The sequence below is a fragment of the Oncorhynchus clarkii genome, chromosome 19 (genome assembly GCF_045791955.1).
Source record: "Oncorhynchus clarkii lewisi isolate Uvic-CL-2024 chromosome 19, UVic_Ocla_1.0, whole genome shotgun sequence".
NCBI classification, from domain to species: Eukaryota; Metazoa; Chordata; class Actinopteri; order Salmoniformes; family Salmonidae; genus Oncorhynchus; species Oncorhynchus clarkii.
The window spans coordinates 42,323,421-42,345,743 of record NC_092165.1 but is presented as its reverse complement, the minus strand read 5'-3'; the positions used below and the strand labels follow the sequence as shown (position 1 = coordinate 42,345,743).

The 22,323-nt window shown below is 42.3% G+C and overlaps 1 protein-coding gene across 2 annotated transcripts in view; it reads right to left on the bottom strand.

The window, feature by feature from the left end:
• Nucleotides 1-22,323, bottom strand: part of LOC139375229 (apoptosis-resistant E3 ubiquitin protein ligase 1-like) — a 35,152-nt gene that overhangs the window by 10,886 nt on the left and 1,943 nt on the right. Inside the window, exons 2-6 of one of the 2 annotated variants that reach the window (XM_071116824.1) lie at nucleotides 19,972-20,031; nucleotides 17,450-17,663; nucleotides 16,737-16,905; nucleotides 9,634-9,854; nucleotides 3,303-3,374 (exon numbers count right to left, since the gene is read on the bottom strand). In XM_071116824.1, the coding sequence (XP_070972925.1) occupies nucleotides 3,303-3,374; nucleotides 9,634-9,854; nucleotides 16,737-16,905; nucleotides 17,450-17,597 (610 nt within the window). In that variant the 5' untranslated portion in view covers nucleotides 17,598-17,663; nucleotides 19,972-20,031. The remainder of the gene's footprint in view (nucleotides 1-3,302; nucleotides 3,375-9,633; nucleotides 9,855-16,736; nucleotides 16,906-17,449; nucleotides 17,664-19,971; nucleotides 20,032-22,323) is intronic. The other variant, XM_071116825.1, reaches the window with a different exon arrangement.

Here is a 22,323-nt window from a genome sequence, read left to right as displayed (position 1 = left end):
GTCATTATTATTACTGTAAATACTTTGTATTATTATTGTAGGCCTATTTTATCATCTAAACGGGTTCTCTGCATAGCCTATGCAAGTTTTTTTTTCATTTTGTTGAGACATTTTCATTGGCTAAATTAAGTTTGTCTTTTCAATTTTGTGATCCGTATTTAGTTTAAGGTTAAAAGTAGGCCCGTTGTATAATAAATAGCATTAACCTATTACTGTAATTTGTTGAGTAGGCCTACGGTAGGCAATGACCTTTGTTGGTATTAGCTGCAATATACATTGCATTTGGAAAGTATTCAGACACCTTGACTTTTCCCACATTTTGTTACGTTACAGCCTTATTCTAAAATTCATTAAATATTTCTTCCCCCCTCATCAATCTACATGCAATACCCCATACACACAATACCCCATAATGACAAAGCAAAAACTGCAAAAAAAATAGCAAATTTGTGCAAATTTGTTAAAAATAGAAATATCACATTTACATAAGTAAAGTTCAGATCCTTTACTCAGTACTTTGTTGAAGCACCTTTGGCAGCGATTAAAGCCTTGAGTCTTCTTGGGTATAGACGCTACAAGCTTGGCACACCTGTATTTGGGGAGTTTCTCCCATTCCTCTCTGCAGATCATCTCAAGCTCTGTCAGGTTGGATGGGGAGCGTTGCTGCAAAGCTATTTTCAGATCTCTCCAGAGATGTTCGATCGTGTTCAAGTCCCGGCTCTGGCTGGGCCACTCAAGGACATTCAGAGACTTGTCCCGAAGCCACTCCTGCGTTGTCTTGGCTGTGTCCTTAGGGTCATTTTCCTGTTGGAACCTTCGAACAGTCTGAGGTCCTGAGCACTCTGGAGCAGGTTTTCATCAATCATCAATCCTGACAAGTCTCCCAGTCCATGCCGCAGAAAGAAATCCCCACAGCATGATGCTGCCACCACCATGCTTCACTGTGCGGAATGTTGCCAGATTTCCTCCAGATGTGACGCTTGGCATTCAGGCTAAAGAGTTCAATCTTGGTTTCATCAGACCAGAGAATCTTGTTTCTCATTGTCTGAGAGTCTTTTGGTGCCTTTTGGCAAACACCAAGAGGGCTGTTATGTGCTTTTTTACTGAGGAGTGGCTTCCGTCTGGCCACTCTACCATGAAGGCCTGATTGGTGGAGTGCTGCAGAGATGGTTGTCCTTCTGGAAGGTTCTCCCATCTCCTCAGAAGAACTCTAGAGCTCTGTCAGAGTGACCATTGGGTTCTTGGACACCCATCTGACCAAGGCCCTTCTCCCCCAATTGCTCAGTTTGGCCGGGCGGACAGAACTAGGAAGTGTCTTGGTGGTTCCAAACTTCTTCCATTTAAGAATGTTAGAGGCCACTGTGTTCTTGGGGACCTTCAATGCTGCAGAAATGTTTTGGTACCCTTCCCCAGATCTGTGCCTCAACAAAATCCTGTCTTGGAGCTCTTTGGACAATTCCTTCAACCTCATGGCTTGGTTTTTGCTCTGACATGAACTGTCAACTGTGGGACCTTATATAGACAGGTGTGTGACTTACAAAATCATGTCCAATCAATTGAATTTACCACAGGTGGACTACAATCAAGTTGTAGAAACATCTCAAGGATGATCAATGGAAACAGGATGCACCTAAGCTCAATTTCGAGTCTCATAGCAAATGGTCTGAATACTTAAGTAAATAAGGTATTTCTGTTTTTATTTTAAATACATTTGCAAAAATGTCTAAAATCCTGTTTTCGCTTTGTCACTATGGGGTATTGTGTGTAGATTGCTGAGGATTGTTTTGTGTTGAATCCATTTTAGAATAAGTCTGTAACGTAACAAAATGTGGAGTCTGGATACTTTTTCCGAAGGCAGTGTAAGCCTGTTCAAAACTTTTTGGAATGTTTTATTCTGTTGAGCCATTTTCGGTGGCCAAATGAAGTTCCAGCTGTAATGTTGTGTTTGCCGCAATATAACAAAATGACCGGTATTCCCGGTAGGCCTACTATGCTACTCGCACACAAACCATGAAAAGGAAGAACCAAAGAGGGCAAAATGCAAAACTTTATTTAATGCAGCAATATAATAACCTGTTCGTATTTTCACTAGAAACAATGACTTGACTTACTTGTGATATTACCCTAATAAAGTTTTGTGACGGTTTGGTGTGGTATGACTATTATTAGGCTTAGCTACTGCAGGCCTTTGACTGCGGTGTGCACTGGCACTCCAAGTGACTCCGACAGTTGAACTTGAGGTGAGGCAGAATGTTTTAGGCCTACCAGACTTACTCCTTTAATCTAACAATCACAGGAGGTTGGTGGCACCTTCATTGAGTAGGACTGGCTCGTGGTAATTACTGGACACTATAAAGTTTTGGACTTTGAAACAACAAATTTAGTTTTTTTGTAATTGGTTATTTGGCGTTTGGACAAACGGTGGATAATTTGGCCAATATCACTTGTTTACTAATGGCGCTGGCAGCGCCAAGTTGGAGGTTTCTTTCTACTATTGGATATGAACGGGTCTCTCGGCTCCGAACCAGTATGGGTCTGTTTTCCATGGTCTTTTCGGAAAGGGTCTGACTGTCCTCGGGTCCCTTCGGAACGGGTCTCCGTTTTTGGAAATTAAATGTATGCATATCGGGTTGGGTGGGAAAGCCACGGATCCATCCAACGTTTTGGACCCGTGAAGATCTAATGGCTCATGCTGATCTTATTAGTGGAGAGACCATTTGCAATGCAATTGTAGAAAATTTACTTCAAAGAATGCTTTAAAGGGATTGTTCACTTTCATCCAAAAGTATCTACATTGATTCTGAAGCTCAAACAGTCACTTATAGAAGCTTTGAACAAAGCGAATATCGAACCCATGACTTGATTGGGATTTGTGCCACCAATGCCAAAAGTTTAGCATGTGGAAACAGTGCCATACCTTCTCCATAGAATACTTACAGGGTAAGGAAACCCATTTTGTATTTTTTAGTGAACTACCCCTTTAAGGTCTATTTCCTTGAATGTGCTGTGGAGAAGCAGTAATTGTATGGGTAAAGCCTTGAAATCTTGGGACACACAAACAGTATCTGTAGTTCAAATATATTATATATATATACACAGTATATCTGATTTTTCTTTGATTATTTATTATTATAAAAAATATTTAAAAAATTACATATTTTACTAGGCAAGTTTCAACTGTACTAATATTTTCAACAAGTACCTCCTGATAATTCTAATGACAGGTTAGTTTAGGCCCCAGGCCTTGCTAACAGGCGCCCATCCCCTACTTCAAATGGCTACTGTCAGTAGAACTCACTCACCAATCACGTAAAACATGAGGTCCCTTATCAGAAAGCACAGTGCTACAGTACAGCCAAATATAAAAGCTCCCGCTGAAAGAGAAACAAAGACAGGCATCATACTTTACTTGACTTTCACAGCACAGAAAAAGCTTTTGACAGACATTTCATAATAATCTGATGTGCCCTACGCCCAGGGCACTAAAGTGGTCGCATAAGCTCCTACATATTTTGCTGTGTGACCTGACATTTTATTTTGGGAGCACCAGTGCGACCAGGACAAAAATGACCCTGATAATGACTGTTGTAATGATAGGTTTCACTGTGCAGTTGTTTCTGAGTACCTTAAGAGACAAAAGTGAGCACAGATTTGTTCAATCCAAAGCCTACATGTAAATAATATTAAAAAATATTAAAGAATGTATCAGTGACTTTCTGAAGATGTAACGGCAGGGGAATGCCTGTGTCTACCACTTTGTGTAGCCAGTAATCAAATCAAATCTGATTTGTCACATACACATGGTTAGCAGATGTTAATGCGAGTGTAGTGAAATGCTTGTACTTCTAGTTCCGACAATGCAGTAATAACCAACGAGTAATCTAACCTAAGAATTTCACAACAACTACTTTATACACACAAGTGTAAAGGGATTAAGAATATGTAAATAAAGATATATGATTGAGTGATGGTACAGAACGGCATAGGCAAGATGCAGTAGATGGTATCGAGTACATTAGAAACATATGAGATGAGTAATTTAGGGTATGTAAACATATTAAGTGGCATTGTTTAAAGTGGCTAGTGATACATTTTGTACATAATCTTTTCCAATATTAAAGTGGCTGGAGTTGAGTCAGTATGTTGGCAGCAGCCACTCAATGTTAGTGGTGGCTGTTTAACAGTCTGATGGCCTTGAGATAGAAGCTGTTTTTCAGTCTCTCGGTCCCTGCTTTGATGCACCTGTACTGACCTCACCTTCTGGATGATAGAGGGGTGAACAGGCAGTGGCTCGGGTGGTTGTTGTCCTTGAAGATCTTTATGGCCTTCCTGTGACATCGGGGGGTGTAGGTGTCCTGGAGGGCAGGTAGTTTGCCCCCAGTGATGCGTTGTGCAGACCTCACTATCCTCTGGAGAGCCTTACGGTTGTGGGCGGAGCAGTTGCCGTACCAGGCGGTGATACAGCCCGACAGGATGCTCTCGATTGTGCATCTGTAAAAGTTTGTGAGTGCTTTTGGTGACAAGCTGAATTTCTTCAGCCTCCTGAGGTTGAAGAGGTGCCGCTGCGCCTTCTTCACCACGCTGTCTGTGTGGGTGGACCAATTCAGTTTGTCAGTGATGTGTACGCCAAGGAACTTAAAACTTACCACCCTCTCCACTACTGTCCCGTCGATGTGGATAGGGGGGTGCTCCCTCTGCTGTTTCCTGAAGTCCACGATAATCTCCTTTGTTTTGTTGACATTGAGTGTAAGGTTATTTTCCTGACACCACACTCCGAGGGCCCTCACCTCCTCCCTGTAGGCCGTCTCGTCGTTGTTGGTAATCAAGCCTACCACTGTAGTGTCGTCTGCAAACTTGATGATTGAGTTGGAGGCGTGCATCGCCACGCAGTCGTGGGTGAACAGGGAGTACAGGAGAGGGCTCAGAACGCACCCTTGTGGGGCCCCAGTGTTGAGGATCAGCGGGGTGGAGATGTTGTTACCTACCCTCACCACCTGGGTGGGGGCGGCCCGTCAGGAAGTCCAGTACCCAATTGCACAGGGCGGGGTCGAGACCCAGGGTCTCGAGCTTGATGACGAGTTTGGAGGGTACTATGGTGTTAAATGCTGAACTGGAGTCGATGAACAGCATTCTCACATAGGTATTCCTCTTGTCCAGATGGGTTAGGGCAGTGTGCAGTGTGGTTGCGATTGCGTCGTCTGTGGACCTGTTGGGGCGGTAAGCAAATTGGAGTGGGTCTAGGGTGTCAGGTAGGGTGGAGGTGATATGGTCCTTGACTAGTCTCTCAAAGCACTTCATGATGACGGAAGTGAGTGCTACGGGGCGATAGTCGTTTAGCTAAGTTACCTTAGCTTTCTTGGGAACAGGAACAATGGTGGCCCTCTTAAAGCATGTGGGAACAGCAGACTGGGATAAGGATTGATTTAATATGTCCGTAAACACACCAGCCAGCTGGTCTGCGCATGCTCTGAGGACGCGGCTGGGGATGCCGCCTGGGCCTGCAGCCTTGCGAGGGTTAACACGTTTAAATGTTTTACGCACGTCGGCTGCAGTGAAGGAGAGTCCACAGGTTTTGGTAGCGGGCCGTGTCAGTGGCACTGTATTGTCCTCAAAGCGAGAAAATAAGTTGTTTAGTCTGTCTGGGAGCAAGACATCCTGGTCCGCAACGGCCACATACCTCTTGTGTCTGAGCCGTTGAATTGCGACTCTACTTTGTCTCTATACTGACGCTTAGCTTGTTTGATTGCCTTGCGGAGGGAATAGCTACAGTGTTTGTACTCGGTCATGTTTCTGGTCACCTTGCCCTGGTTAAAAGCAGTGGTTCACGCTTTCAGTTTTGCGTGAATGCTGCCATCAATCCACGGTTTCTGGTTTGGGAATGTTTTAATAGTTGCTGTGGGTACGACATCAACGATGCACTTGCTTATAAACTCGCTCACCGAATCAGCGTATTCATCAATGTTGTTGTTTGACGCAATGTGGAACATATCCCAATCCACGTGATCGAAGCAATCTTGAAGCAGATTGGTTGGACCAGCGTTGAACAGACCTGAGCTCGGGAGCTTTCTGTTTTAGTCTCTGCCTATAGGCAGGGAGCAACAAAATTGAGTCGTGGTCAGCTTTTCCGAAAGGAGGACGGGGGAGGGCCTTATATGCGTCGCGGAAGTTATAATAACAATGATCCTGAGTTTTACCAACCCTGGTAGAACAATCAATATGCTGATAGAATTTAGGGAGTCTTGTTTTCAGATTAGCCTTGTTAAAATCCCCAGCTACAATGAATGCAGCCTCAGGATATGTGGTTTCCAGTTTACATAGAGTAAAATAAAGTTCGTTCAGGGCCATCGATGTGTCTGCTTGGGGGGGAATATATGTGGCTGTGATTATAATCGAAGATAATTCTCTTGGTAGATAATGCGGTCGACATTTGATTGTGAGGAATTCTAAGTCAGGTGAACAGAAGGACTTGAGTTCCTTTATGTTGTTATGATCACACCACGTCACGTTAATCATAAGGCATACCCCCCCGCCCCTTTTCTTACCAGAAAGATGCTTGTTTCTGTCGGCGCGATGCGTGAAGAAACCAGTTGGCTGTGCCGACTCCGATAGTGTGTCTCGAGTGAGCCATGTTTCCGTGAAGCAAAGAACGTTACAGTCTCTTATGTCTCTCTGGAATGCTACTCTTGCTAAGATTTCATCAACCTTGTTGTCAAAAGACTGGACATTGGCGAGTAGTATGCTAGGGAGTGGTGCGCGATGTGCCCGTCTCCGGAGCCTGACCAGAAGACCGCTTCGTCTGCCCCTTTTACAGCGTCGTTGTTTTGGTTCGCCGGCTGGGATCCGATCCATTGTCCTGGGCAAAACACAGGATCCGCTTCGGGAAAGTCGTATTCCTGGTCGTAATGATGGTGAGTTGACGTTGCTCTTATATCCAGTAGTTCCTCCCGACTGTATGTAATAAAACCTAAGATTACCTGGGGTACCAATTTAAGAAATAACACGTAAAAAAAACCAAATACTGAATAGTTTCCTGGGAACGCGAAGCGAGGCAGCCTTCTCTGTCGGCGCCAGATGTGTACCACATGCCAAAACAGTCATTTATAAAGGCTTTAACATAAAACTTTCCATATTAAATGGAGGCAGGCTTACCTGGCAGAATGATATGATATAATGATGATTTGTATCAATCGGATGCTATTTTTTTTTCTATCAAACTCTGCTATTGAGCATGCAGTACAGAAACACCGCCAGCCAAACACCAGTTTCTTGAGTTCAATTGAAATTAAAGGTAAACTATGTTTTTCTTTTCTTCCTTAGATCTCAAAAGTGGTCTCCTGATATGGTTAAAATGGTTGTGCAATTCAAATGATATATTCTCTACAGATCACTTAATTGGAGTGCCAGAATGAACTATTTAACAATTCAAAGTATGATGCTACAAGTCTATACAGATGCTTGTGGCATAATAAAACCCAATCAGAAAGTTTTACTTCAGACTTAGAACATCCAATTTTACGTTTAAAATTTGTTTAAAATAATTGTGATTTTGAGAGTGAAATCTGAAAAAAGAACTGGTGGAATTTCGAAATCTGGAAAAACAAAACCGAGAAAATGTTTTTGTTGCGGCTTTTGGTGTTATTAGGGAGAATACATGTATTGGCTGGTAGATTATTTTTTTATCTACCTGCCACAGTGGCTCTTGGACCAAAAAGTTAGTTTTTAGGCCCTGTTCATAAACCATGTCACAGGTTATTCCAAAACCAGCATTTGTTTACACCTTGTTCAGTCATGTAACCTCATTAGCTAGCTAGCTAACAACCTGGTTACTTTATCAGTATATCTAAACATTTGGAGGCAAAGAAAGAAGCGAAAAGGGATAGCTTCTTTATAAGATCAATGATCATAGCAATGAATGAATGACTGATCACTTGCATGTCATCACTCACAAACTTGACGACCTTAAAGAGACAGTTTAGAATTTTCGATGTAATGCGCTTCAATAGATAGTGCTTTTGCACAATGTAGAAACATAATATTACACAAATGACTGTAATTATCAACATTTTAGCTTTTTATAATAAACAAATGTCTTTACCGGGTTAAATATTTGTTTCTAGAGCACAACATGTAACAAGTAGCAAGAATTCATATACACCCAATATGCTAGATCTCAATCAATTCAAAAATATATATATATCTTCTGGTGCTCCTAGATTTGACATTTTAAGTGATTTTTATTTATTTAGAGCACTGCCTACGCCCTTCATTCTCACGGGCTTGGAGGATTGACCTTTTTATTTCACTTTTGCTTTCTGATATAGCTGTAGATAATAAACCTTTAAAACTAGAACACATACCCATGTTGGACTCTGCATCCAGGACATTAATCCGAAAGTCTAATTGGTCCATGTTGTCCTGCACTAGCCAAGCACAGTAGTGTGTGGACAATCTGTGTATTCACCGATGCGTTACACCACAAAGCCAAATCAAGCTTTTCCAGAAATAGGACTTAGGCTATTCTTGGCATCAGAGAAGATACCTATCATAGGTAGCATAGCTATTTGCTTAGTGGGAGTGTACAAGCCAATGAGAATCGGTGTGTACTACAGTATGTAAATTAGGATAGGCTAAGAAATTGTACATGAGAATTGTAATGTAACAACATAGGCCTAGGCTACTTTCTTTCACATTATGTCTTAACTGTCTTAATATGGCCCTGTAGTAACAGTCAACTTCTCCTTTACAACACCTAGTTTTGTTCATCTGTGTGGCTATTGCTTAATAAAAAGTTCAATGCTAGGTCCTTGCAATTAGGGCTGGCATAATTACCATATAACCGTGTAACCGATGGTTAGGATGAGGGCCACCATGAAAATAAAATAACTGTCATAATGAACAGCTGACTGAAGTACTATCACCATCCTTAGGTGCCGATACGATATTTATTGTGATTATCACGATTCTATATGTGTTGCGATTCGATACAGTGAATTTAATTGTGAATCGATGTTCCAGACATTTTGCTCACCACATGTCTGTTGCAGAGGGACAAGAGAGAGCCATGAGAAAACTAGTTTTGATCAGTCATGGAAATAAAAGTGCTGAAAACAAATTTGCTGCATATTTAAAACGATAAGAGAACAAGCTATGAAGGACAAATACTGGAGTGTTGGTGCAGGTACATCCAACTGGCACTAACATTATATTGCGATATTGTATCTTGACGACGATACGATAACGTCAAAAATAATATCCCCATCACTATTAACAACATTCATGAAACGTTGTTGCTCCTTGAAGAAAGTAGCAACAAACAAGTCTTCAACGCAGCAGCAACACAAATAGAAATATAATGAATTTAACAGGCTTGGAACTAACTTTGGCAATTTCACTGGAGAAGTTATGGGTACCTGATGCGATAATTTCCATGGTAATGTAGACTGTTCATTCAAATTATGTTAACTGATGTGTAGCACATATTGAAGGGTACAATTCCTGCTTTTACTTCCTGCTTTGCTCTTATGGATACACTTGCAAAGGCCGCCAGTCACAGCCCTACTTGCAACGCATCAGTATCTTCTACAGCCAGTGTCTAAAATCACTCTTAAGCCATGGCAGACGCATTGCACTCACCGATAGACCACTTCTCATTCAGGCGCCTTTCAGCAAGGCTGTGCACAAGTTGGATCTCGTAGTCCTGGTCGCGGCTCCCCCTAGAGGCCTGGAGAACCTTGACGCCCGTGGACAGCTTGATGTAGTCTTCGTAGTAGTATCCCCACGCAGCAAGAGAGAGCTGCAACTGGCTGTCAAACTGGGCTAGATCATCCAGAGTCATACAACCCAAGGTCTTCAGTCTTCAGTTGGACCACAGTGCAATATGATCAAACACAGAGAAAAAACAGTCAATTGTATTCATTCACCTCTAGCATGGCCACAGTCTCAAAAAGGATAATACACAGAACGACTGAACAAGTAGAACCTGACTTTAAAGCTGGGTTGTAGTCTGTTATTGCTTTAAATATTGTGTACTTTATCATGCATGCAAAGCAAATATTGATCTATCACCCTGTTCTGCAATGTACCACAGTAACCTTAACATGATCTACTAGGTTAAATTTACATTAAGCCTTTAAGGGGCAAGTAAATAATAATAATAATTTATTAAATTTGTAAAGCGCTTTTCATTATCCAGGAATAATCTCAAAGTGCATAAAATAACAATTTAAATAGAAAAACAGTTAAAAAAAACAAAATATATATATTGAACAAAAATATAAACTCAATATGCAACAATTTCAATGATTTTACTGAGTTACAGTTCATATAAGGAAATCAGTCAATTGAAATACATATATTAGCCCCTAATCTAAGGATTTCACATGACTGGGCAGGGGCGCGGCCATGGGTGGGCCTGGGCGGCCATAGCAGGAAGAGAATGGGTCCTAGCACCTGTGGGACACCACAGGTTATGGTGGACTCCACTGATCTTGCCTCACCAAGGGTGGCGCACTGCTTGTGGTTAGAGATGTAGGAGGTAAACCATAGAGAATGGCACCAAATGGGGTGGCTGCAGTTTTACGGGCTCCTGACCAATTGTGCTATTTTGTGTTTTTTTTTTTTAGTTTTCTTCTTTATTTTGTACATAATTATTCCGCCATCGTTTATTATGACCGAAAAGAGCTTCTGAACATCAGTACTGTGATTACTCACCTCAAACTGGACTAGGATTTTTTCATTAATGAGTCAGACACAAAGGATATACTGCTCCTCCTGGACCAGGCCCAAATCCCTGTCATTTGTATGAAGAGGAGACGCCGTTACAAAGGTCGAAGAGCCAGATGGCTGGCGAGACTGCGCTGGCGAGTAGATAATCCGCCTTTACCCTCCGTTTTACTGCTAAACGTGTAATCACTGGAGAATAAATTGGATGAGCTCCGTAAGATCAGGAGGGGTAGTGTGTCTCTTTGATAACAACAGCTGGTGCGCAATCTCGAAATATTAAGGAAGTCTCATGCTTTTGCTCGCCTGAATTAGAGTGTCTCATAATAAGCTGTAGACCCCACTATTTACCAAGAGAGTTTTCATCTATATTCTTCATAGCTGTCTATTTACCACCACAAACCGATGCTGGCACTAAGACAGCACTCAGCGAGCTGTATAAGGCCATAAGCAAACAAGAAAATGCTTATCCAGAGGCTGTGCCGGGAACTTTAATGCAGGAAACCTAAAACCCATGTCACATGTGCAACTCGCCCTCCATTAGGAAAATCTGACAATAACTATATCCTCCTGATTCCTGCTTACAAGCAAACACTCAAACAGGAAGTAGCATCGACCTGGTCAATACGGAAGTGGTCTGATGAAGCAGATGCTAAGCTACGGGACTGTTTCTGGAATACGTTCCGGGATGCATCCAATGGCATTGAAGAGTATACCACATCAGTCACTGGCTTCATTAATGTATCGACAATGTTGTCCACACAGTGACAGTACCGGTACCCCTTGTATATTATTGCTATTTTATTGTGTTACAATTTTTCCTTTAGTTCAGCAAACTTTTTTTTAAACTCTGCACTGTTGGTTAAAACCTCTACGGGATCGGTGTCCCCCCATGGGACGGTTGAGCTAACGTGCACTAATGTGATTAACATGACGTTGTAACTAACAAGAACATTTCCCAGGACATAGACATGTCTTATATGGGGAGAAAGCTTAAATTATTGTTAATCGAACTGCACTGTCCAATTTACAGTAGCTATTACAGTGAAAAAATACCATGCTATTGTTTGAGGAGAGTGCACAACAACAACAAAAACTTTTATCATGGCAACTGGTTGATACATTCACCTCTGAAGATAAATAACGTACTTAAATTCAGCAATCTTGCTCTGATTTGTCATTCTGAGGGTCCCAGAGTTAAAATGTAGCATAGTTTTGTCAAATAAAATCTATTTCTATATTAAAATGTAGGAACTGGGTTCTACAGTTTGAACTTCTGCTATGTCTGCCACCTTGCTTCAGGTCCTGAGCTACAGGCAGTTAGATTTGGGTATATAATTTTAGGCAAAAATTAAAATAAAGGGTGCGATCCTTAATTAAGGGCTTGTAAATAAGCTTTTCCCTGTTGTATTCGGCGACCTGATTAGAGTTTAGGGCAGTCCCACAGATGGCAGTGTGCTCTCTGAGGCGCTGCAGTAGAATGTGTGATCTACTGTGTCGAAAGCAGTACTAAGGTCCAAAAGAAGGAGGAGTCAGAGTGGGGTTAGAGTTGGAGGATACAATGTTCTCTCGGATGGTGTTGATTTTAGCCTTGAAGAACTCAGAAAATCTGTTGCATTTTTCAGTAGTTGCTGTCGGAGGGCCAGAGTCTGTAGGATGGAGAAGACGACTGATGGTGGAAAACAAAGTCCTATGATTTCCTCGGTCGTTGTCAGAGTAGAAGGTGGAGTGGGCTGCTTTTAATGCTTTTAAATAACAAGCCTGGTATTCTTTATAGACCAGTAGATGGACAAATAGGCCAGCACTTCTCCACAGACGCTCTCGCTTGTGGCCATGGGTCTTCATGCTAAGCAGCTCCTCTGTGAACCATGGGGAGAACTGTTTGGAAGGATACTTTTTCAAGGGCAAGGCTGTTTAAGGTGTTCCTTAGAGTGCTGTTATACAGGTCAACCATCTATCTCATCAGGGATATCAGACTCATGACAGTCAGCTTGTAGGAGAGGGCAAACAGACTCCGGGAAGACGGACGTGTCAAGGGACTTGTTGTTTTTGAATTTAATAGTGCACTTATGGCAGAGCTGAAGTGCAGGAGTACTCACAGACATTGTAATGGCCCTATGGCCAGATACACATCTCATGCACATCCAGGTCTGAGGCAGGGACGTCTCCAGTGATGAAGTCTAAATAGTGTTAATTGCTGAAGGATGGGGCTGGAGAAATGTAGCTACTCTCAAATTCATAAACAGAGCTATGGATGCAAGGACTGACCATCCTATTAGATTACAGTTTTAAACATGTTTTGAGGCTATACAGTGTTTGTTTACAATTACTTTGTTTGAAAACAAAGGAGTAAAATACGTTTATATTTTGGGTTCTGATGGGGTAAGAAAATTGCCCCTTAGGGATTTATTTATAAGTTACAGTGACAAGAAAAAGTATGTGAACCCTTTGGAATTACCTGGATTTGTGTATAAATTGGTCATCAAATTTGATCTGATCTTCATCTAAGTCACAACAATAGACAAACATAGTGAGCTTAAACTAATAACACACAAATTATTGTATTTTTCTTGTCTATATTCAAATCGAAGTTTATTTGTCACGTGCGCCAAATACAACAGTGAAATCCTTACTTAATACATCACTTAAACATTCACAGTGTAGGTTGGAAAAGTATGTGAACCCCTAGACTAATGACTTCTCTAAAAGCTAATTGTAGTCAGGAGTCAGCTAACCTGGAGTCCAATCAATGAGATGAGATTGGAGATGTTGGTTAGAGCTGCCTTGACCTATAAAAAACACTCACAAAATGTGAGTTTGCTATTCACAAGCAGCATTACCTGATGTGAACCATGCCTCGAACAAAATAGATCTCAGAAGACCTAAGATTAAGAATTGTTGTCTCGCATGAAGCTGGAAAGCGTTACAAAAGTATCTCTAAAAGCCTTAATGTTCATCAGTCCACGATAAGACAAATTGTCTATAAATGGAGAAAGTCCAGCACTGTTGCTACTAGTGTCTGTCCTGCAAAGATGACTGCAAGAGCACAGCGCAATGCTCAATGAGGTTAAGAAGATTAAGAAGAATCCTAGAGTGTCAGCTAAAGAAATCTCTGGAACATGCTAACATCTCTGTTGACGAGTATACGACATGTAAAACACTAAACAAGAATGGTGTTCATGGGAGGACACCACGGAAAAAGCCACTGCTGTCCAAAAAAACATGTATTTATTTTACCTTTATTTAACTAGGCAAGTCAGTTAAGAACAAATTATTATTTTCAATGATGGCCTAGGAACAGTGGGTTAACTGCCTTGTTCAGGGGCAGAATGACATACAGGGGCAAAAAAGTATTTAGTCAGCCACCAATTGTGCAAGTTCTCCCACTTAAAAAGATGAGAGAGGCCTGTAATTTTCATCATAGGTACACTTCAACTATGACAGACAAAATGAGAAGAAAAAAAATCCAGAAAATCACATTGTAGGATTTTTAATGAATTTATTTTCAAATTATGGTGGAAAATAAGTATTTGGTCAATAACAAAAGCTTATCTCAATACTTTGTTATATACCCTTTGTTGGCAATGACAGAGGTCAAACGTTTTCTGTAAGTCTTCACAAGGTTTTCACACACTGTTGCTGGTATTTTGTCCCATTCCTCCATGCAGATCTCCTCTAGAGCAGTGATGTTTTGGGGCTGTTGCTGGGCAACACGGACTTTCAACTCCCTCCAAAGATTTTCTATGGGGTTGAGATCTGGAGACTGGCTAGGCCACTACAGGACCTTGAAATGCTTCTTCCGAAGCCACTCTTTCGTTGCCCGGGCGGTTTGTTTGGGATCATTGTCATGCTGAAAGACCCAGCCATGTTTCATCTTCAATGCCCTTGCTGATGGAAGGAGGTTGTCACTCAAAATCTCACGATACATGGCCCCATTCATTCTCCTTTACACGGATCAGTCGTCCTGGTCCCTTTGCAGAAAAACAGCCCCAAAGGATGATGTTTCCACCCCCATGCTTCACAGTAGGTATGGTGTTCTTTGGATGCAACTCAGCATTCTTTGTCCTCCAAACACGACGAGTTCAGTTTTTACCAAAAAGTTCTATTTTGGTTTCATCTGACCATATAACATTCTCCCAATCTTCTTCTTAATCATCCAAATGCTCTCTGGCAAACTTCAGACGGGCCTGGACATGTACTGGCTTAAGCAGGGGGACACGTCTGGCACTGCAGGATTTGAGTCCCTGGCGGCGTAGTGTGTTACTGATGGTAGGCTTTGTTACTTTGGTCCCAGCTCTCTGCAGGCCATTCACTAGGCCCCCCCGTGTGGTTCTGGGATTTTTGCTCACCGTTCTTGTGATCATTTTGACCCCACGGGGTGAGATCTTGTGTGTTATTAGTTTAAGCAGACTGTGTTTGTCTATTGTTATGACCTAGATGAAGATCAGATAACATTTTATGACCAATTTATGCAGAAATCCAGTTATTTCCAAAGGGTTCACATACTTTTTCTTGCCACTGTATATTCTTCAAAAATCAAATGAGTATATATCATGAATTTAAATGTCAAAAAATGTACGTAGCTCTCGCAGATTGCCCCTTTAAGGTTCATATAAAGTAAAATAGTGTGGTATGTATTGAGTCATGATGAAATGGCTTCCTCCACTGACAGATGTATAAAATGGTATATGGGTAATCTACTCAAGGAACAAAAGCTTCCCATAGTTCACAGCTGCTGTAGCTACAAGAAACAAAGTATAGTAACCACTATAACCCAGCTGCTCATGTTCACAATTACTTCAGGTAGGGAGTGAGTGTCACTGCTCAGACAGAGGTGAACTCATACTGTACTACAGTAATATGCAGAGGAGGTCAGTTAACAATCCCATTTGTATGACTAGCCCATGAATCACAATGAAATATCTGAATGTGATGCAACTGAAAACCGATATTTATTCAAACATTAGACAGAAAAAAGGGTCTGCTACTCCGTCCACTGAGAGCTACCCCCATATCCGCAGCATTGCATAACATCTACCATATTGTATGAGTAACAACACCTTAAAGCGGCATTCAGCAGTTGAAACAATAACAAAGCCGACTCCCCGCCCCGTTTCGGTAAAAAGCTGAAGGATGGGGCAGGAGAAATGTAACCAGTCTCAAAATCATAGACAAAGCTATGGACGCAATGACTGACCATCCATGAGATCACAATTTTTAACCATGTTGAGGCTTTATAGTGTTTGTTTACACTTACTAATTTACAAACATTGGAGTAAAACAAGCTAATACCACAGTTGAATCTAGCTCATGAGGCAATTATAAGTTATATTTTCAAGAATAAATGGGTACATATAATACATGTATAAGTTTTTTAAAAATGGCTGTAGCAACTGTGGATTGCCTCTTTAAGTGACCCTCTGAAATATGGTTTCCCAAACTTGGTCCTAGGGCCTAACCCCTAGGTGCACGTTTTGGTTTTTGCCCTTGCACTACACAGCTGATTCAAATAACCAACTCATCATCAAGCTTTGTTTGTTTAAATCAGCTGTGTAGTGATAGGGCAAAAACTCAAATGTGCACCCAGGGGGGGCCCTGGGACCGAGTTTGGGAAATGCTGCTCGGAAACACTGCAGCCACTGAGCTTAATGTCACCAAGTGCAGCCAGCCATGAATGGGGATGCTGCCCCCAAGTGGACATAAAAACACATCTTCTAAGGCTGTTATTCTATCTCTCAGAGAAAGACAGAAAGTGAAAGAGGGACCTCAGTGTTTCACAAAATGAGTGAATTCAGTAAGATGTTAGTGCACTAACTGTAAGTCTCTCTGGATAAGAGCATCTGCTAAATGACTCAAATGGAAAAAAAGTCATGCAGAATCGTTTAGTAATGTTAATTGTGTTTATGTGATGGGTTTGAATCTGCCCATGACAGGTGAGAGGTAGGTAGTGCTATTCTGGTAATAATTAGTTGCATGCTTGTGTAGTGGCACTGACAACATGGTGGTGGTATGCTTACGTATGATAGTAGTGCTCAAGGCTCTGAGAGCAGAGCCACTCCTGGAAGGCAAAGTCTCGCAGCAGCTGGATATGAGCCTCTGCGATGTCTCTCCAGCGCCGCTTCTCTCTCACCACGTACTCCAGACGAGTCAGAATACTCAGGCTCAGCTCCTCCAGAGTCTCCACATCTACACACACAGGCAAAGACAGACACAGACAAATCAGCCAGAGCAGAGAAGGATCTAGTCTATAGCCTGCCTTATCATAAATAAATTCACCTCAACAACACCAGATTGAGGCCAAGATAAGAATATACTCCTACCTGCAAACAGGCAGGCCCTAAATCACTAAAACCACACCATCATGAGCTTTGGGAAATTACACTAACCTAAAACCAAGACCTCTACCTCTTCAACGGCAGAGAATGAGCTAAATAATTTCACCCATTGGCTGAACATTCAAGAAAATATCCTTTGAACTGTGTAGGCTTTTGTACAAACTCCAATGGATGAGTAAATTCAAAGATTATCAATTCCCCTTGTTGTAAAAGAACTGGGATGCTGTGAATCAACTACAGAATAAATCAATGAAGATGTTACTGTGTTTGGTTGCAATCACATTAGCCTCTGGCTTCTTTACATCAGCAATAGTTCAGAGATACCAAACTGACACTGTTCCATGTCATTCATAAACGCTGGATCTTATCAAGTTGCTGATATTTTGTCAACTGACCTTCAAGTAAGTGTTTGTATTCGGAGAGACTGTGGCCTTGAATCCATTCTTCAATCTGACTTTCTTTGCCTTTCTTCCAGCGCACCTCCCAGAAGAAGATCCACGAGACTGAGCAGAAGAGGAAAGTCAGCAAAAAGCGGAGGTCCATCAGACCATCTTCAGCTCTGACTCAGACTCTTCTGCTCCCCACATAGGCTGGGCCAGGTCCAAAATACTGCACAATAAAATAAAAAGTTGCAAATTATGTTCATTCTCCAGCTTCTTCACTGGTAAAGAGCTATAGCAACAACAACAAAAACATCACAGGTTTAAGTCAGGCAGCTCATGAAAGGTAAGCCTAAACAATGACCAAGACAATTAAAAAGTTGTGACCATGCTCATCTAGCAACTAAGGTGCTTTCATTATACAGTAGCAGCATAGCCAGAGAAGGCATGCATGAATGTTAATGTCTCACACTGGAGGAGTGTTGAATGATGGGATAGGACATGTAATCCAGATGACATATGCATGAACTGGCAAGGTTCTTAAAATGTCTCATTACTTTTATCTCATAATCTAAACTAAAGACCACCAAAGTCCACAGCGACAAAAACATAGAATAAATGCATTGGCAACACCCATAGACATAGATTGTCTACAAGAACAACATCCCCACAAGATGCATATTTGCTACAGCACCCCTAATAATTGGTGTACAAAATTCCCCACACATTTCCAGACTCCCCACCAACCACCAGTCACCCCCACTTCCTGCAGGGGCGTTATTTCCTTCCCCCACACATTTAAGTAGGCACACCGGTAACTAATCAGTGTTGAGGTCAGGATAAAGATGAGTCTGTGACAGTAGGAGTGAAGTATTTGGAAAAAGTGCACCCTTGCCTTTTGGCTGATCCATTTGTGGTTTCAAGGTGGGTGCTGTGGAGTCAGTGAGGGTAACCAGAAGTGGTCTTGTGATAATTGTTTGTGTTTCTGCTGGGCAGAGGGAGCAGGCGCTCCGCATTAAATGAATGTGGGTAAGATATTTGTTTGCTCAAGAAAAAAAAGTGATTACTGGAATAGCAGTAAATGTAAAAGTTACCTAACGGAAGGGGAAGATTCTGGTGTTTGTGATGCTCGTTGTTTGGTGCGACGCAGACAGGGTGGCGTGAATGGTGAAACAGAAGTCGTTGTCTGTTCTTTTGAGTTTTGTTTGAGTCTTTGCCAGACAAAGTGATGTTAGGATATGTAAGTTAAACTGTATGAGATTTTGTGCCGACTACATTACGTTGTTGCAGGTGTCAAGCTTATGGGCATGTGGCAGCAGTGTGTAGGAGGGAGGTTCCTAGGTGTGCAGAAGGGCATTAGACAAAGGACTGTGTAGAAATGGGGAAAGTAGTGGTATGTGGCAATTGTAGGGGTGCCCATGGGCCTGGGGATAAGAAATGTCCCGTGCGAGAGGCAGGTTGAGGTTTCCAGGGATAGAGTAGTGCCGAAGTTGTCATATGCTGCGGCAGTGAAGAAAGTAGAGGAAGATGGGTCAAGGGGGAGGGATCCTGGAGTGGTGTCAGTAGTAGATCTGTACCAGTACAGAGGGATAGGATAACAAGTGATAGATGTTTCAGTAAGACTGGATTTTTAGCATTTATAGCAATGGTTATCAACTGTACTGCAGGGATGGAAGGTCATTTGCAGAAAATTGAGGTTGTGGTGGCAGCTGCAGAGTATTTGGGTGTGCGAGACTTGACATCAGAAGAGTTGCATGGTGTGTTAAGTGATGGTGTCCCATCCTTTCAGGTTGTTGGTCTGAAGTAGGACTAAATAGATTTAAATAGTGGAGTAGTGTGGTATTTTTTTAAAGTTTTTGTGTGTAGTGATTTTTTTTCTTTTTCTTCCCCAAGCAAAGTATATGGGAGTTGTACTCCAGTCTAGTAGGTGGCAGTAATGCAACATTTATTAGATGCCAACCACCCTTACCCTCATTGAAGAAGTAATCAATGTTGATACCTCATGGACTGGTAGTGTGATGTGTTTGGAAGATGTGTTATGTGCTAATATATTCCTTTCACCTGGATGAGGTACTAAGTTTGTCCTCTTTCCTTTTGGTGTTGACTTCCTTGGTCAGTGTGATTTGTTTGTCTTTTGTTTGACCACAGCCTTTGTTAGCTTGCCTTAGCCATTATACTAACGTGTACAAAGAACTGTGATAATATAACATCTGTGGTGTTAGGAGTAATACTTATGTGTTGTGCTGATGTAGCATATTCCTTATTTGAGTCCCAGAAACCATCCAACTGTCATCATAATTTAATAAAAGCTCAAAAGGTCTCTCTTTGTGTTCTTGCAGACACACCCATTTGCATTGCCTCCCACACATCCCTTAGTTTCTTTTACCTATTTTTCATGGTGCCGAAACCTGGGTTGGTAACGCAATGGGGGAGGGGGCTACCAACCAGCTAAGCTTTACCCGGGCCAGCTACCGGTCCAGCCTTGCCAGGCCCAAGTCCAACAACCAGCTCAGCCTTACCAGGCCCCCTACACCTACCTTGAGCTGCCGGCCAGCTACCCCCAGCCAAGATGGGAGGGATACCAGTTGCAGGTGGTTCTACAAAAAAACATAAATTCAGAAATATTAAATCAAGTTTTTTTGTACAGAGTACGATCTTGTTTTGTACAGAGTAAGATCTTCCCCTTGCATGCGTGTAGATCTTTGTTTTGGTCGCACTGTGATGCGCCGTCATCTACTTCTACACGTGGCTGCGTTGCATAAAAATGTCTAGTTCCTGCAAAGATGCTGGGAAATGCTAGATGTGGTTTGCTGGCTTTTGTAGAACCACTTGCAACTGGAAACTGACATTTCTAAGATACTTAGTTTTTGAGTCCATTTTAAAAGTATCTCCATGAACAGGTTAGTTTAAAAATCTACGGTGGCGGTTTGTATGGGGCTTTCCTGTTATGGACACCAAAAGTAATTGGCTCCCGAGTGGCGCAGCGGTCTAAGGCACTACATCTCACTGCTAGAGGTGTCACCACAGACCCTGGTTCGATTCCAGGCTGTCTCACAACAGGGCATGATTGGGAGTCCCATAGAGCAGCGCACAATTGGCCCAGAATTTGTTCTTAACTGACTTGCCTAGTTAAAAAAAAAAAAAAAATTAATAAAAATATGACATTGTCTGGGGTACAATCTGTAGCTTGATGTTGACCACTAGCTCAAGCTCAACCTCGACAAGACGGAGCTCCTCTTCCTCCCGGGGAAGGCCTGCCCGCTCAACTTCTCCATCACAATTGACAACTCCACTGTGTCCCCGTAGCAGAGTGCAAAGAACCCTGACCCTGGACAACACCGTCGTTCTCTGCACACATCACAGCACACTCGCTCCTGCAGCTTCATGCTCTATGACATCCGTAGAGTACAACCCTACCTCACACAGGAAGCGGCTTGAGGAAGCGGCGCAGGTCCTAATCCAGACACTTATCTTCCATCTGGACGTCATCTTCCATCTGCAAGTCACTGTTGGCTGGGCTACCCGCTTGTGCCATCAAACCCCTGCCATTTATCAAGAACGCTGTAGCCTGCCAGGTGTTCAACTGTCTCAAGTTCTTCCATGTCACCCCGCTCCTCCGCATACTACACTGGCTTCCAGTCGACGCTCGCGTCCACAAGACCATGGCACTTGCTTATGGAGCAGCAAGAGGAATTGCCCTTCTCGAAATTCAGGTTATGCTCAAACCCTACACCTCAACATGAGTACTCTGTTCTGCCACCTCTGGTCTCTTGGCCCTCCCACCCCAACAGGAGGGCAGCTCAACTCGGACCAGTCCAAGCTCTTCTCCGTCCTGGCACCCTAATGATGGAACTAGCTTCCCCCTGAAGCTAGGACAGCAGAGTCCCTGCCCATCTTCTGAAACCCTATCTCTTCAGAGCATCTTAAATAATGTCACAGCACCCCCCCTCCCCCCTTTTTTTTGCCTTTTGTGAACTATACTGAACAAAAGTATAAAAGCAAAAATGTCTACGATTTTACTGAGTTAGTTTTAAAGGTAGTCAGTCAATTTAAATAAATTCATTAGGCCGTAATCTACTGAACTGAATGGCATGAACTGGAACAGGCTGCCAATCCAGAGCATTCCAAACATGCTGAATGGGTGACATGTCTGGTCATGGAAGAACTGGGAAATGTTGAGCTTCCAGGAATTGTGTACAGGTCCTTGAGGCATGGGGCTGTGTATTATGCTGAAACATGAGGTGAGGGCGGCGGATGAATGGCATGACAATGGGCCTCGGGATCTCGTCCCGGTATCTGTGTATTCAAATTGCCATAGATTCAAATCAAATCAAATGTATTTAAAAAATGCCTGCCCACACCATAACCCCAAAGCCACCATTGAGCACTCTGTTCACAATGTTGACATCGGCACACCGCTCGCCCAAACAATGCCATACAGATTTGCAGTTTTGAGGCCGGTTGGGCGTACTGCCAAATGCTCTAAAATTACGTTGGAGGCAGCTTATGGTAGAGAAATAAACATGAAATTCTATGGCAACGGATCAGGTGGAAATTCCTGAAGTCAGCATGCCAATTGCACACTCCCTCAACTTTACATCTGTGGCATTGTGTTGTGTGACAAAACTGCATATTTTAGTGGCCTTTTACTATCCACAGCACAAGGTGCACCTGTGTAATGATCATGCTTTTTAATCAGCTTTTTGATATGCCACACCAGTCAGGTGGGTGGATTATATTGGCAAAGAAGAAATGCTCACTAACAGGGATGTAAACACATTTTTGTAGAGTATTTGAGATAAGCCTTTTGTGCATATGGAACATTTCTTTGATCTTTAATTTCAGCTCATGAAACTTGGGACACTTTGTTGCGCTTTATATTTTTGTTC